Source organism: Homarus americanus, unplaced genomic scaffold, assembly GCF_018991925.1.
Source record: "Homarus americanus isolate GMGI-L3 unplaced genomic scaffold, GMGI_Hamer_2.0 scaffold32871, whole genome shotgun sequence".
NCBI lineage: Eukaryota > Metazoa > Arthropoda > Malacostraca > Decapoda > Nephropidae > Homarus > Homarus americanus.
Genome location: NW_024748870.1, coordinates 3,082,868 through 3,098,292, shown reverse-complemented (window position 1 = coordinate 3,098,292; position 15,425 = coordinate 3,082,868). Strand labels below are relative to the sequence as shown.

The 15,425-nt window shown below is 41.7% G+C and overlaps 1 protein-coding gene across 2 annotated transcripts in view; it reads left to right on the top strand.

The window, feature by feature from the left end:
• LOC121853192 (lactoperoxidase-like) overlaps positions 1 to 15,425 on the top strand; it is a 37,291-nt gene that overhangs the window by 7,664 nt on the left and 14,202 nt on the right. For both annotated transcript variants that reach the window (XM_042347173.1, XM_042347172.1), the window contains exons 2-5: positions 11,035 to 11,193; positions 11,412 to 11,482; positions 11,952 to 12,042; positions 15,199 to 15,390. In XM_042347173.1, coding sequence (XP_042203107.1) covers positions 11,035 to 11,193; positions 11,412 to 11,482; positions 11,952 to 12,042; positions 15,199 to 15,390 — 513 coding nt within the window. The remainder of the gene's footprint in view (positions 1 to 11,034; positions 11,194 to 11,411; positions 11,483 to 11,951; positions 12,043 to 15,198; positions 15,391 to 15,425) is intronic.

The following is a 15,425-nucleotide window of genomic DNA, read 5'->3' as shown; positions in this document are numbered from 1 at the left end:
CAGTGTGTGTGTGTGTGTGGTTTGTTTGTCCCCATAGCTCACGTGTTTCTTTCCCGCCCACTCACTTACCCACCCACTAAACCACCCACCCACGCTCCAGGTATTGGTACTTGCCCTCATAGCTCAGGTGTTCCTTCCCCTCCCACCCACCCAACCACCCACACACCCACTGAACCACCCACCCACGCGCGAGGTATTGTTACAGTAAGGTTTTTTTTATGGATCACCTGAAGTTTAGGCACCCCAGATTATTTCACCTGATGATTAACCACGCCAACCTAACCTAACCTAACCTTGCACGACAACAACGTGCTGAAGAAATATTATGAACGAGAGAACACGACCACTTGGAGGTAAAAAGAGTGTGTGTGTGTGTGTGTGTGTGTGTGTGTGTGTGTGTGTGTGGCAACTTTTACTTCATCTATTTATATAAAGATGTAAAAAGAAAAGAAAAAAAATGAAGAATAAACCAGACAGTGAGAGAGAGTGAGCGTTGAGATGTAACACAGAAAGTTCAGGTGTGTCGTGTGGTTAGGTTAGGTTAGGTTAGCAGTGAGTCAGTCAATGTTTCTATTGTAACACGTGACCACCATAACACGCGGTATACATTTCTTAGGACAAATTTATTTTACGTTTTATTTTTTTTATTTCACTTATATTTATTTATTTTTAGTAAAGGTTGATGAATGGCGGGGCTGGGTAGTAGGCATAACCCACAACTTCCTGGGCGTGGTGTGTGTGTGTGTGTGTGTCACCCTACCTGCCTGAGAACATCATATTGCCAGTCATGAGAGACAGTGAGATGTCAGGGATAAATTTTGATTAATCGACCACATACAGAGAGAGAGAGAGAGAGAGAGAGAGAGAGAGAGAGAGAGAGATTCTTTGACCTTTAAAGAAAATAAGTCAACAGTCACTGGAATCGAGTATATATATATATATATATATATATATATATATATATATATATATATATATATATATATATATATTGATAAAATCACACCGTTCTTTCCTTCGTGTGATTTTATCAAGATTTATCTTGTCCACGTTTTCTTGATATATATATATATATATATATATATATATATATATATATATATATATATATATATATATATATATATATATATATATATATATATACTGTATATATGTACAGTAAACACACACCAGTTTATATAATTAATATACTAAAGAAATAAACAAAACAGTGCTAAAAATAACCAGAGAAGAGTTATCTTTACAATCACTATTTAAAGTTGGTAAAGTTCAAGACTGACCTGCGTTATTAACCTTTTTATGGAACTTTCTGGAACTTTTTTTCTCGTCTTTCATAACAAATGAAACTTTAACACCAAAATAATGTAAATACTTTCACTGTTAAGATAACCTGTTAAGAAAAGTGATGAAATCGATCAGTTATTAACACCTACAGCTCGAGAACCCCCCGGACGATCTGTTTAAAGGCGTAAAACTCGTTGTGGTTTTTGTGTTCTTGTGAGGTGAATGACTGGCTACTAATATATACCTGTTTTGGGGAGATAGTTTGATTATACCCTTTATCATTAACAGGTTACTGTTTTATGTGTATAGTGGTGTGTGCGTGTTTTATAGACTGGTATATAATAAAAATAATAATAAACCTCACATACACTTTAGCATAATTAAAAGCAGACGTTAAATAGTACAATGTCTCAACCCTGAAACACGTCACGGGCACTCCTTCCCCCTGCCGCCCTCCTCCTTCCCTGCCGCCCTCCCTCCTTCCTTCCTGTCGCCCTCCCTCCTTCCTTCCCTGCCGCCCTCCCTCCTTCCTTCCCTGCCGCCCTTCCTCCTTCCTTCCCCTCGCCCTTCCTCCTTCCTTCCCTGCCGCCCTCCTTCCTTCCCTGCCGCCCTCCCTCCTTCCTTCCCTGTCGACTTCCCTCCTTCCTTCCCTGCCGCCCTCCTCCCCTTCCCCTGTCGACTTCCCTCCTTCCTTCCCTGTCGCCCTCCCTCCTTCCTTCCTTCCTGCCGCCCTCCCTTCCTTCCCTGTCCTTCCTTCCCCTGCCGCCCTCCCTCCTTCCTTCCCTGCCGCCCTCCCTCCTTCCTTCCTGCCGCTCTCCCTCCTTCCTTCCCCTGTCGCCCTCCCTCCTTCCTTCCCTGTCGCCCTCCCTCCTTCCTTCCCTGCCTGTCGCCCTCCCTCCTTCCTTCCTGTCTCCTCCCTCCTTCCTTCCCTGCCGCCCTCCTTCCCTTCCCTGTCGCCCTCCTTTCCTTCCCTGTCGCCCTCCCTCCTTCCTTCCCTGTCGCCCTCCCTCCTTCCTTCCCTGTCGCCCCCCTCCTTCCTTCCCTGTCGCCCTCCCTCCTTCCTTCCCTGTCGCCCTCCCTCCTTCCTTCCCTCCCTCCCTCTTTCCTTCCCCTGACTCCCTCCCTCTCCTTTCCTTCTTTCCTTCCTCCCTCCCTTCCCTCGCCCTTTCCCTGATTGTGGCAGTGGTGGTTTTGTGGTGGTGATGACTGTGATAGTGCTGATGATGGTGGTTGTGATGATGGTTGTTGTGATAGTGGTGGTAGTGGTCACAGGGGAGACAGCGTTCCCAGGAAATCGTGACATGAAAACGGGGGAAATTGTTTAAGCTTCCGCGTTGAGTCCTGAAAATTATATATATAATTTTTTAATGGTGCGTAGGAATGTGTGTGTGTGGGGAGGGTGGGGGAGGTTGCAGCCAGCCACACCCTATAAGAGAGGTGTTCACGACCTCCCTTATCAATGACCAGTATGAGGGTAAACTGTCAATAGAGAGAGACAGATAGAGGCTCTAACTACCAGGTTCAATTATAACTAACGATGTAATTACGAAGGTGTCTAGAGGTGTATAGCAGCTGAGCGTTACGTAAGACCGTCAGCCCCGCCAACACTCTGAGCTTTTGTTTCCCGCCGTCATTGTTTCCTTTCAGTGTTTCCCGCCCATTAGTGGCTACCTCACCCCCTCACCCCCCTTTCTCTCCTTTACATACACACAAACTTTTGTTGAAAAATCGTTGTAGTACATTGAGAACTGTGATTGTGCACAATTTTACGCTGACAATCGAAAGTATGGAAGGAAAATATCCGTATCATTGAGAAAGTAAAAGTGGAGTACAATAGTTCCTGATTCGTCTACTAATCATTTACTAAAGTGTCATTCCCTGGGGAAAATAAATTCAAATTAGAATATCATGCAGTGACGTCACTCATTTACTGACGTCACTGACAGTAAACATTAATGAGGTGACATTAACAAGAGAAATATACCGTAAATTATTTTGTTTGTGTAAATGACTGACTGGAGTGCTCCAATTTGTGAGCTAAACACTTTCACTTGAGGTCTTGCACTCGACACGTGACGGGACTCTTGTTATCACCAAATGAATTACTCTTTTGTTCAGCTGTCTTGTTACGTGATACAGAATGATTTACTAATGTTATTTAAGACTATACTGTAAATATTCCCTACTAAGAGACCTAAAGAACTCAAGGTAAAATGTTTCTGCAAGTCATATTTTTTTATTATTTCAACGGGTACGGGTATGACGTCACAGGGTCCAACAGGAGAAAGTCGGGAAGCGTAACTGAAATGCAGAAAAATATTCACAACCAACTCCCACTCATTGGTCCTCGTGTTCTGGTCAAATCACGGCCAGTGTGAGCCAGCGACCACACCCACACACACGCACCAGTAAACAAAAGGATAGTTAGTATTTATCCATGATTTTCCTTTTCAACTTACACAGAGGGAATGCTAGAAGGTGTCTCGAAGTATTGTCACTTAATAGGTGAAGGAGCAACACTTCCTCACTCAAGTCAAAATATTAGCGTCATTGATCGTTGTGTAGGTCACTTCATCTCTCACTTAAACATTGTGATGTGTTACTCGTGGTGCTGTCATGAGGTAAGTTACGTGAGCTGTAGAAGAAGAAATCATAGCCTCAGGTAAACAGTGTACAATTAGTGCTACCTGGAGAAATATGCCAACAGATGTTTCAGCCTGACTCATAGTGTGTGTGTGTGTGTTATGACTAAAAAGTAAATATCATGGAAACGTTGAACACCTGATCCTCAATTAAACTCCAGGTGTGTGTTAAAGGGATACATCTTACCTCCTCCAGCACACCTGACTCTATACATGCATAACTTCAGGAACTCACAGGTGGCATCTCACAAAACTCATTAAATCTCTAAACCTTTTATGGTAAATATTACAAAGAAAACAGATTATCAGTCTAAAACGATAACAGAACGGATATATACCTGACAGGAATAAGAGACTCACTGCTAGGGTGAAATTCAAGTATGGAAGAATGTACTTAGGTGAGGTGTTGTGACCCCTGCTTGCTGTGGTCAGCCTCCGGGCACACACACACACCTTCACTAATGACCCTCGGGGGAGACACGCACACACCTACGTTCTTAAAAAAATATACATCAATGTGCCAAGTCTTGCAACATCAGGTTCTCGGTCCAGAGCAATTGATGACACGAGACACAAGAGCCAGTCAGTCAGTCTTCCTAAACTCAGCGTCCACTACTCACGATGTTTTGAGTACTGATGACTATACGTGCAGGGTGTCCCAGAAAAAGTCCCCGCCTGCTCCCTCCCTCCAACTCACAATGCCTCAGGGAGGGACATGTTACCATGTCGCCAACTTCCATCGCCTTCCCAAGTTGCAAGTCGCTAAATAAGAGACTTTCATCACCACTAGAAAGTTGGCGCGTAGGAGAACCTGCAGTGGTGGTAGTTACGAAAGTGGTCATGTGTCGCTTTCCGAATGTCGTCGTTGTCTTGTTGGCCAAATTCTGGCAGATATTCCCTAACACACCTATAGTCGATGTTATGTTATTACTACTCTTCAACACATAAGGTCTCGAAGCGTGTGATTGGATAAGTAATTACACTTGTTCAGCAACAATTATAGATTATAGGATTGTTCACACACACACACATCCCAGGTGTTGAGTGACGTCATCGTCTGACCTGTGAACCTTTACGGTGACCCCAAGTCTAATACACATACTGTATAAAAGTTTATCTAGGGGAAGTAGGGGGGAATACTAGTCTCTCTTAACAAAATATATAAACTAAAATAAATTGCAACACTAATTATGGCAATCAAGTCGTATATATATAATATTTTTTTAACAAATTATGCGGTTCTTTGATGATAAAATGCTACTGTTTGGGGAATGATAAAGTTTTGTTATTACTGTGATGATAACGTACAAATAACTTATATGGCTTGACGTGTTACAAGTGAACGTAAGATTATATAGATCGATGAACTCTCACGTCGGGTCCACTAATGTTCACACACGTTAATATTTATCCAGTCATCTCCCAGTATTTACAGTGTAAGTACTGGAAGCCGCACGAGCCTAGAGGTGATAATGGGTGAAATGTCCACTGATTGGTAGATAAGTGTTTGTCTCGTAAAATATCCACTCTGCAGTGAGTAAGTCGAGATGATCTAGTAAAATGACCACTGATTGGTAGGTAAGAGGTGAATGCCTCAAAGATGCCCACTGATTGGAAGGTATAGGTAAAGGGTGAATGCCTCGTAAAATGACCACTGATCGGTAGACACGTTATAGTGGATGGGTGAAATGCCCAGTGACTGAGCAGGAAATACACACCGGACCCAGAGATGACAATTAATATCAGCTTTCTCTCGCAGTACAAAAAGTTGGCTACAGGAGTGTCAGGTAAGACTTGGTCAACAGCGGCCAGGTAAAGTCCCGCCGGACACACCACGTAAGGTGTTGAGGGTGAGAACAGTGATCCTCCACGTCACACAACACCACAAAACATGTCACCAATTACAATCCAGTTTTTTTACTTCAGTTAGTGACGTCACGGCTTATAAGTGAATTAGATCAATATATTTCAGTTTAGACTAAGTTATGACAGCTATAGTTTTGGTTAGGTTAGGTTAGCATTGCAATGGTTAATCATTAGGTGTAATAAGCTGGGGAAACTAATATTCAGGTTATCTACAAAAAAAAAATAGAATGCTAATAAGAACCGAGACTTAAGTAGTGAACGTCAAATATATTTTTTTTTTACGGACATGTTTAGTTCAGGTCAGTTATGTTGTCACACCGGTTCACTGTTACCTGTTGGACGCCTTCTGTTCATCTCAGGTAGACGATTCATGCAATTACGCTTTTTATTTTATTTTATTTATAGGGAAGTGAAAATGACCTCACCTGCCGGAGCCAATCTAAGTTCATTGAACGGACACACACACACACACAACTTTGAACCCGAAATAACCTAACCTAACCACATGAGTTCATCACCGGGATCAGTAATAGTGAACATAATCCTCTATGCTGTTGACTTGTTTATGCCGGAAGTATACACGTAAGGAACAAGACCTGTACCTGACCAACCAACCAGCCAATCACGACCTGCCATGTTGCACGTAAACAAATGACTAAAAACAGCGTAATATTTCTTCCCCCAACCCAACCTAACCTAATTTAACATAACAAAGCCTAATATAACCTAACATAACCCCACCCAATCCAACCTAACCTAACATAACCTACCCAATCCAGTCTAACCTAACCTAACCTAACCCAGTGCAACTTAACCAAATGCAGACTAACTTAACCTAACCCTAACCGCTTCATATGGTGGTAGGGGATAACGTTACAATAATCGGAATATTAAGAGGAGGAGGATCAGGCAGGCTGTTGAGGCTGACTTACTCACCCGAGAGATGGCGCCAGGAAGACTATGACGAGTGTGTGTGTTTACCTTTTCTCTATGTCCTTATTTACTTTACATTATCCTCTTCGTTAACTTTATCCTTATCGTCACAAGTTAGCGGATTTAGTTGATTTTACACGCTCTATTTCCTGTGAACTGTCACTGAGCAAGAGACCAACCAAAAAAAAGTATTAGTCATGACGCGACAAGAAGGCAGCAACATATTTTCTTTTGGCGTTGCTCGGTCAATCGCTTTTTTTTTTCTTTTCTTTTTCCTTTTCATCTTTAAAGACCAGTTTTTGTGGCCGCCTTCCCCCCCACAGGGAGTCATCACCACCAGTATGGTTTTTACCTAATCCCCTCCCCTCTCTCTCCCTCACCTCTCACCCACCACAAATGAGTGCTTTTCGTAACTCAAATGCCCTCGAAGCAACGAAAGTGCTCGAGTCATCCAAAAACTATTACCAGTAGACAGTACCCATGATCTGCCAGCTGTGACCTCAATGTTGCTGAGGTAGTGAGGTGTACTGTACTCAGAATATAAGACGGTTAATAAAAATCCATTTTCTCTACCATGTTGAACGTAAATGTGTCGTTCCAGCTCAGCTAACACACTTGAATGCGTTCTTTGACATGAATCCCCACAGGAAGCGATCTGAATGCCCTGTTTTCTCTCTCACTAAACCGTGGGTAGTTTTTAAAGGAATCTGTTGAAATATTTAGTTCAGAGCAGACACCCAGACAGACACACTGTATTTGTCTGTTGCAATACGGAGTAACACTGCACAGTAGAAATTAAATTATGATCTTTATATTTTTCCAATAAAGAATACATATATTTATACATGCATACATACATTTATATACTGTACATACATTATTACAAACAACATAATCCCTAATTTGAACAAAAAATATCAGTTTTAAGGTTTAATGTGATACAGTGTTGACTAACGGTAGATGTGAAAGTCTGAGTGTGAACTGTTGGCGACAAATACCGTCTCTATGTAGTTGACGTTGGAGGCATTTGTCTCAGCCTCTTTACAGTAATTAATGTATATTCCTTCCAGTAATGTTGTTGAGTATAGCTTATATTTGTCTAAAGCTATATAGACGAGCTTCCCGTGATCGTCCTCTCATCTCACGAAGCCTAGTTATAAGCGGTATCCTTTCAACCAGTCAAAATTCTCTAGGTTAAGCCTCCTGAAATGCGAAAACGAACCATACAATCTAAACCAACAAGACGAACTGTATTAACAACACTTGAGGTTATTGAAGATTCCCAATCAATTTCATTTTTATCCCTTTTTAATGTATAACAAAATACAGGTACAAAAGCTGACAGTAGGAACACGTTATGCGACACACTTGTACCTGCCCAGTCGACCAGTGAGTGTTTATGGCTGTGAGGAATGACTCGACAACCCTGAGATTATTTAGTATCGTGAAGTATATTGCATTTCTCACCTCCATTGTCTATATACATATTGAATTGCATACCTTTACATACAGTATAAGCTGAATCACTGTAAACTTGTATAAGGATTTTACTGAATATATCTCCCTTTCTATATCTCTATCCATTCATCTATCTATCTATCACAAGTTACAACATAACACAGCTAAAGAACTCGGCTCCCTTCATCACCACCAAAGGCTCATCTTAACGTTCTATTTAGGTATAAGTAGACATGGCATTGTTTACAAAAAATAAATCCCTCGTAAAGTTCATCCACCCGAGTCTCCGAACTGCTTTACTTCCTACAGCTGGTATTGTGGTGTCTGGTTTTGTTTCGTTACAGTTCTGAACAGGAGGATGGTGGAGCTCGTGTTTGTGACTACCTTCTGGAGTCAGTGGTGATGGGCAGGGCTTGAGGACCAACTTCTGTACGTTCCGACTGATTATTTATTTCTGCCAACACGTAGTCCTCATTACAATATGGTTAAGGAGACTGAACTACCCGAGACAATTAAAAACAGGTCCCCTACAGCAGCCTCCAGTCGTCCTAACTCTCAGTTACAAACTTTCCAGGAAAACCTTTCACCTTTTAACCTGTTGTTGGCAGCGGCACTAAGGAAGAGTTTGAACCTTTGCATAAAAAAAAATGGTCTTGGCAGCTAGTTCGCCGGTACAGTACTAAGACAACCTACCCTGCACACACACACACACACACAGACGAAGATATTACGAAAAAATAATAAATAGTTCCCTGAGAGCCGTCATGCAGGCCCAGACGTGGTGTGGGCGCGGTGATCCATGGGGAAATTATTTATTCCTGGGCGAGGCTTGAGGGCAGGCGGGTTGACCTGATTTGTTGATATAATTCATAGCCTAACCTGACCAGTGTATTTGTCAAGGTAATTCCGTAATATCTCTTCCACATACACTCGAATACTGACTCAAGTTTTCGCTATGTTCGTGGAGCATAATGGTTGGTCACGAGTAGGTTACTCAACTCTTGTTTTGTTTACCTCAATGAAGGCGGAAGGTGAGGGCTCGGGGTTCTTAGCCGCCTCACGTCTCAACATAACTGCTAAATTTATACAACCAGAAAAAAATACATTATTAGTTTACTTCTTGTATGTTTAAGACTGTGAGTTGCTGGAGTACCGACACCAGCAAGAGTACCACAGGCGTCGGGGTGCATAGGTCGCTTAACTCTGCCTTGGGGAGCGCTGGCTACATTATTTATAGATGAAGTGTTCAGTTCAGACGTCCCCCTCCGCCTAACCCCGGTTCTGGCGTTCATGGGTACAGGAAATGAGTCAACTATGGACAGTGTTATAACGTGGTGACTGTAGACCCGACCTGTTCTGAAATGTCTTGTCTGAAATTAACTCAAATAAAATTTTCTCGGGAGGAAACAGCTGGAGTAGAGAGAGAGGGTGACTTACCTAACCGTGTGTAACAGGGTGGTGACGGTGCGCAGCCTCGCCATGACCCCCACCTGGTGTGTGTGTGTGTGTCTCAAGGCCACACTTACCTCCTGCCACCCTCATTACCTAGGTTGGGTTAGTTTAAGTTATGTTAGGTTAGGTTAGGATTAAGGTGGTTAATCTTTAGGTGAAATAATCTAGGGTATGAAATTAATACTCACTTATCATGTTTCTTCTAAGTTACCATTAAATATTATAATCATATCCAAGCATAACTATCACCTAAGTGTTTCCATAGTCAGTTTGTTATACACCTCACAGCAATTTTTACACTCGTCAAATACTGGAAGGATATTACAGGAATTATATTGGTCTAAGTGCCATATTGGTCTAAGTCCCACATTGTTTTAAGTGCCATATTGGTATTTTTTTCCGTGTAATATTCAGCTGTCATGTGCGAACGCCTCGTGTAGGTGTAGCATAATAATTACTCAGCAATATTCGGTAACAATTGAGCGAGGTGCGCCAGACATATTGCTGTTGTTATTTTTGTTGTCCTACATAATTTGGTATTCTAAAGTTTCTTGTTTTGCTTTACTTTTATACAATAATTTTGGGTCTACGGTAGTCAGAGTAAGTAACACTATCGAGGGCAGTATACCCCCGACGAGGACAATAAACCCCCGAGGACAGTATACCACTACGAGGACAGTATACCCCTACGAGGACAGCATACCCCTACGAGGACAGTATACCCCCACGAGGACAGCATACCCCCCTCCCCCATGAGGACAATGTTCAGAAAAAGACACCCGCACAGTCCGCCAGGTGGGAGCCGGCCCGCTGAGCCACACACACTAACCGCAGAACCTTAGTGTGAAGGATCCTCGCTTTATCAAATCGAATAACCGTGGCGACAGTGACAGTCAGTATAAATGTTTGTAATGTATTGAGGAATTTCACCATATTTATCTCGAAGAACATAATTGGACAACCCACATATTGCAAAATTCCGGGGGGAAATATTAAAGATTTGTATTTAACAAGTCATGGTTAATCCTTGAAAAATTTATTATATTGTATGTGGATTATGGTAATTAGTGAATAAAAAAATATATACAGTACTGTATATGATAAAACAGGACTTCGTTACCTTTACAACATGCGGTCGTGAAAATTCTTTTGCTTGATTTAGCAGGACAAGTAAAAGCAGTAATAACTATATGTGCTATGCCGAGGCTCTGGAATGGAGGTAAATTAAACTAATTTATTGACAGTGACAGTAGACATCCAGTTTGGTTTTAAGTCGATGGTATGTGTCAGAAATTTCTTAAACTGCGACAGGTTAAAGGAAATCGAGGGTTAAACTAGACACGAAGAGGGCTCGAGGTATGTTTTCCTTCAAGTTTCTTTACGTTTTCCTCCCCAGGATTGTGTCAGCCATGATCCACCACGCCCTGCTCCTGGCGTCTATGTGGACGTGGGCGTATGCGGCCAAGGTGGACTCTTGCGCCCTCCAAATAGTACGTGGAGTCAAGCGGCACACCTCCCACCGTCAGGCGCTCTTCACTAACGTGGTCAACGTCCCGTGAGTGTTATAAACATTGACTTATAACGTGTGTGCCACGGACGTTTGATTTGGGCCAGGGTAGTTAGGACCTGACCTGACCTGACCTAACCAGACTGGCTGTGACGGTGTGTTGGCGAGATATTCACTATCCTCAGTACAGTACTTGATAACATGGACGCTCCCTTAGAAGCTAACCCAATAGAAATCACGTGATTAATTTATTTTGGTTTTAACAGGTTGCCGGGCACGGTGTGTATAACCTACGCCGATGTTGAAGCTGCTCTGTTCACCGCTTCTTCACGAATAGGTAAACGATCCATTAAAACTGTCAAAGTCACATGTAAGAGTGATTTAATTTTACATTATTAACATGTATGCAGGCATGAACTGTTTGTTTATATTTGATAGTGAGAGTTGCAATAGTTTGATCCGACTTTACAGAATTTCTGCTTTAGTTAACCCTAAAATAATAATGACTAAAACATTAAATCAAGATTCGAGTTATATTCATTGACCTTCATTCAGCAGTACAGTACACACTCCAAAAAGTATCTTAACGGTTCAGTGTGAGACAATATGACAACGGACGAAGGTTTTTGACAACCCTACCGAGACAACAGGAGTCATAGTGTTCATTATGGAAGTCATCGAACCTTTCCGTAAAGATACTTTTCTGGAGAGAGTGAATATAAAAATACAAGTCAGAAAAATTTCATCTGATGTACTAAATTACTTTGTTATGACTTAAAGTTTTTCAATGTCTGTCTGTCTGTCAGCTGTGAATCCCTCCAAGGGAGAAATCATGCCGGAAGAGATAGCCCCCATTGGAGAGATGCTCCTCGAAGCCTCTAGCATCCTCGCCACCCAGTAAGTCCTCCTTGACTCTTGTTGCTACCATGCATATCACTGGTCTGTGTAGAACGTCTGCAGCCAATCACAGCCTTCCTTATATGACCTGCCGTTCAGTTGACGTCTAAATGTATACAATAAGTTAAGGCGAACAGAGTTAAATTACGAAGTGGTTCAACTTACAGTATATACGGTGAAACTTCGATAAAACGCACTTCTCTCTCCATATACAGTAGTCCGTTAAATAGAAGTTTCGCTGTATTTTTTTCTGGCAATACTCTTTTCCCCATAAGGTTTTCAAGTTGTACACAAGTGACCTTATCATACACCACAAGAGGATCGTATGTGAGGTGCAAAATGAACTGGTGACCATGGTAGTGTTTTCACAAGCTCTGTATGACTATTATTTTGTGTATTTTTTAAGATTATTACGGGTATTTTAAGTTGTAATATATCCTCTAAATACTGTAGAATTTTGACACTGAAGATTATAGAAAGGATAGTTAGGCTTTATAGTGAAGCTTCCTGTGAGATGTTGCCGAGCTCAAGTGACGTCACGTAATGGACCCAGATCTTTTTGTTTATTTCTAGAGAAAAACTTTCTTCTGCTAAAAACTTTATTATGAATAAGATTTTTATTGTTTCATCTAGTCTGTGGAACATAACAACAGCACTACAAAGTTATGACGGGACTGCAGTTGACGTTGAAGTCCGGAGGAATGACGCTTCACGGAAATTGACCTAAAACCAAATATTTCCTTTGTCTGAGAGAATCTTAGACGAGTCAAGCACCTGACAGTCACCTTAACATAGCTCACCACAATGAACTCTTTTATTTATATCACTGGAGGAAGGGAGTGGAGATGTGTGGCAAGCTGTGCTTTGCAAGAATTTAAGTAACTAACACGATAAGCCTCCACCACTACACACCAACTAAGTGATACCTACTGCCGTTAATGTATCTTTATGTTACTATAAAAACCTTTAGCCTCAGTGTGTTCTTAGACAATGGCATAAAATGTGTTACTCGGTGGCTAAGCACACAAGCAGGCACGTCATAAAATGTGGGTTTTTTTGTGAGCGCTATCTGTCGCTTACTTAGCTCAAATGCGCTAGAAGTATGTTGCTGTGGCCTTGAGTCTAAGGGTTATCTCACTAGTGTGCTATTAGCTATGTTCTCTGTGTTGTTCAAGTACATCTTCATCCTCCATCAACCCTGTTCATCTGCATTACTCTACCGTTTTTTACATTACCGTAACTTTAAGAAGTCATAAGGCGGGTTTAAATTTAAAACTATAGTATTTGGAAGACCTGTGTGTGTGTGTGTGTGTGTGTGTGTGTGTGTGTGTGTGTGTGTGTAAATAAGACGTTTTCAGTGTGTTTGGGGTTGAAAGTCAGTGCCAAGACAAATTTGAAATCCTGAACTTACACAGGAACACACATACACTATCACACAGGTTAAAAAACATTATAGTTTTAGCCTAGCCTAACCTACAACATGCAGCTCTACATTTTGAAAGTATACAAAGACACTCGCAACACAAAATGACTCGCTCATTCTCTCTCACAATGGCTCAGTGTGAAAAGCCTAACAGCGTCACATTACAAAAGTTAGTTGTTGCTGCACTTCGTCTTGTGTCGCCAGGGGGTGTTGGGTGGGGGAGGCTGAGGCTGGCTGCTGTGTGAACGACCTTGTTACCACGAGCACCCACACATACCTCACCTGTGGTTATTGCCGTGGTTACTCTCTCTCTCTCTCTCTCTCTTATACACACGGAAGTACTGACACCTTGACACCACAACACGTGTGGATGAGTTGTCAAGTATGTGATGAATTGTACAGTGTCTGGGTCACAACTTAAGTGCATGTCATTGTTGTCAATATGCATGACGGGGTGTATGTATATATCAATCAATAAATCAACAAATCCATCAACATATCTATCTATCTATCTATCTATCTATCAATCGACTGACAGAAACAGTTACAAGAACAAAACGGCCCAGAAACAATACAATGGGCCATTACCTGATCACAAAATGGTCTTTTTTTACACGAATGTCACACTTGATTTTTTCCTCAGTTCTTGCTATACTCGCTGTAGTGTTTAGTAAGTAAATGCGTGCAGGGGGGGGCTGTAGTGTGTGTGTGTGTGTGTGTGGACGATCGGAATGTCTGCTACCATAACTAAAGCGTCCACTATATGTATGTATGCATGTATGTATGTACCGAAAAGGACAGACAGTCACTCAACTCGGTGACCAGTGTAAACAGGACATCAGTTTAGAGCTGAAGACACAATAACTAATGTTTTGGCTTGGCAATAAAACTAACATAGTGTATGCTTGTTATTTCTGATGCTCTGGATATAACGCACAAGGTGAGTACGTGAGTCACCTTCGTTCTGCCGTTAGAAATGTTTGTGTGTGTGTTAGTGATTAGAGAGAGAGAGAGAGAGAGAGAGAGAGTGAGAGAGAGGTTATGTTCCAACTACAGATCCGTACAATAAACAACAAATGAACAATGACACAAACAGCTTCGCATCAGAACAGTTGACACGATAAAACCTAACCTAACCTAACTGGTGATGGGTGTCCATTTCTATTACCCTGCGATAAATTTTATAATACTTGTGGGGAAAATTCTATACGAGAACACAGAGACACACGGCTTTAGTGTAACAAGACATTGGGAGATAATGTCTTACCTAAGTTCGTAATGGAAACACGAGGATCAAGTCACGTATAAACCTCATAATGACAGATAATGAGTAATTGGCATCACAACTAGAGCAATAATAATCTCCCTTGAGCAAGTGTTCATTGCATCAATACACCTTTTGTTTTACAGTCGTGAGAAGTATGTGCCAAAACATTACGTCTTAACCTAATTTATGTACTGTACATTCCAAATATCGCAATTATCGCAGAATAAAGCCATCATTACATTATTTATTGGTTTTGTTGTAAATAATTGCATTTTTCACCGACGCTGTTATTATCGGTTCCAAGCGACGACACGGGCGACTACCGTAGAAATATCTAGCGTTCTTTGTACACAGATCTGTTATGGTTCTTAATGAAGCTAAACGAGAATTTCATTGATTCAGAAAAAAAAGTTTAAGAAGAAACATTTCTAATCAGAAATAATGGCAAACTTTCTGTCCTGGCCAGGTACGGACTGACGGCGTCGGAACTGTTTCACAACCTTCCCCTGGTGGACATGACTAAGACATCAGCAACCAAAGTGTGTCCTCGCTTCGCCTTGCCCATGACCTGCACCCCAGGCAAGTTCCGGCGGTACGACGGCCTCTGCAACAACCTCCACAGTCCCACCTGGGGCGCCATCAATTCTGTCTTCTCCAGGTAAATTGCATTTTAACTTGTTTATTCAGTTCTTG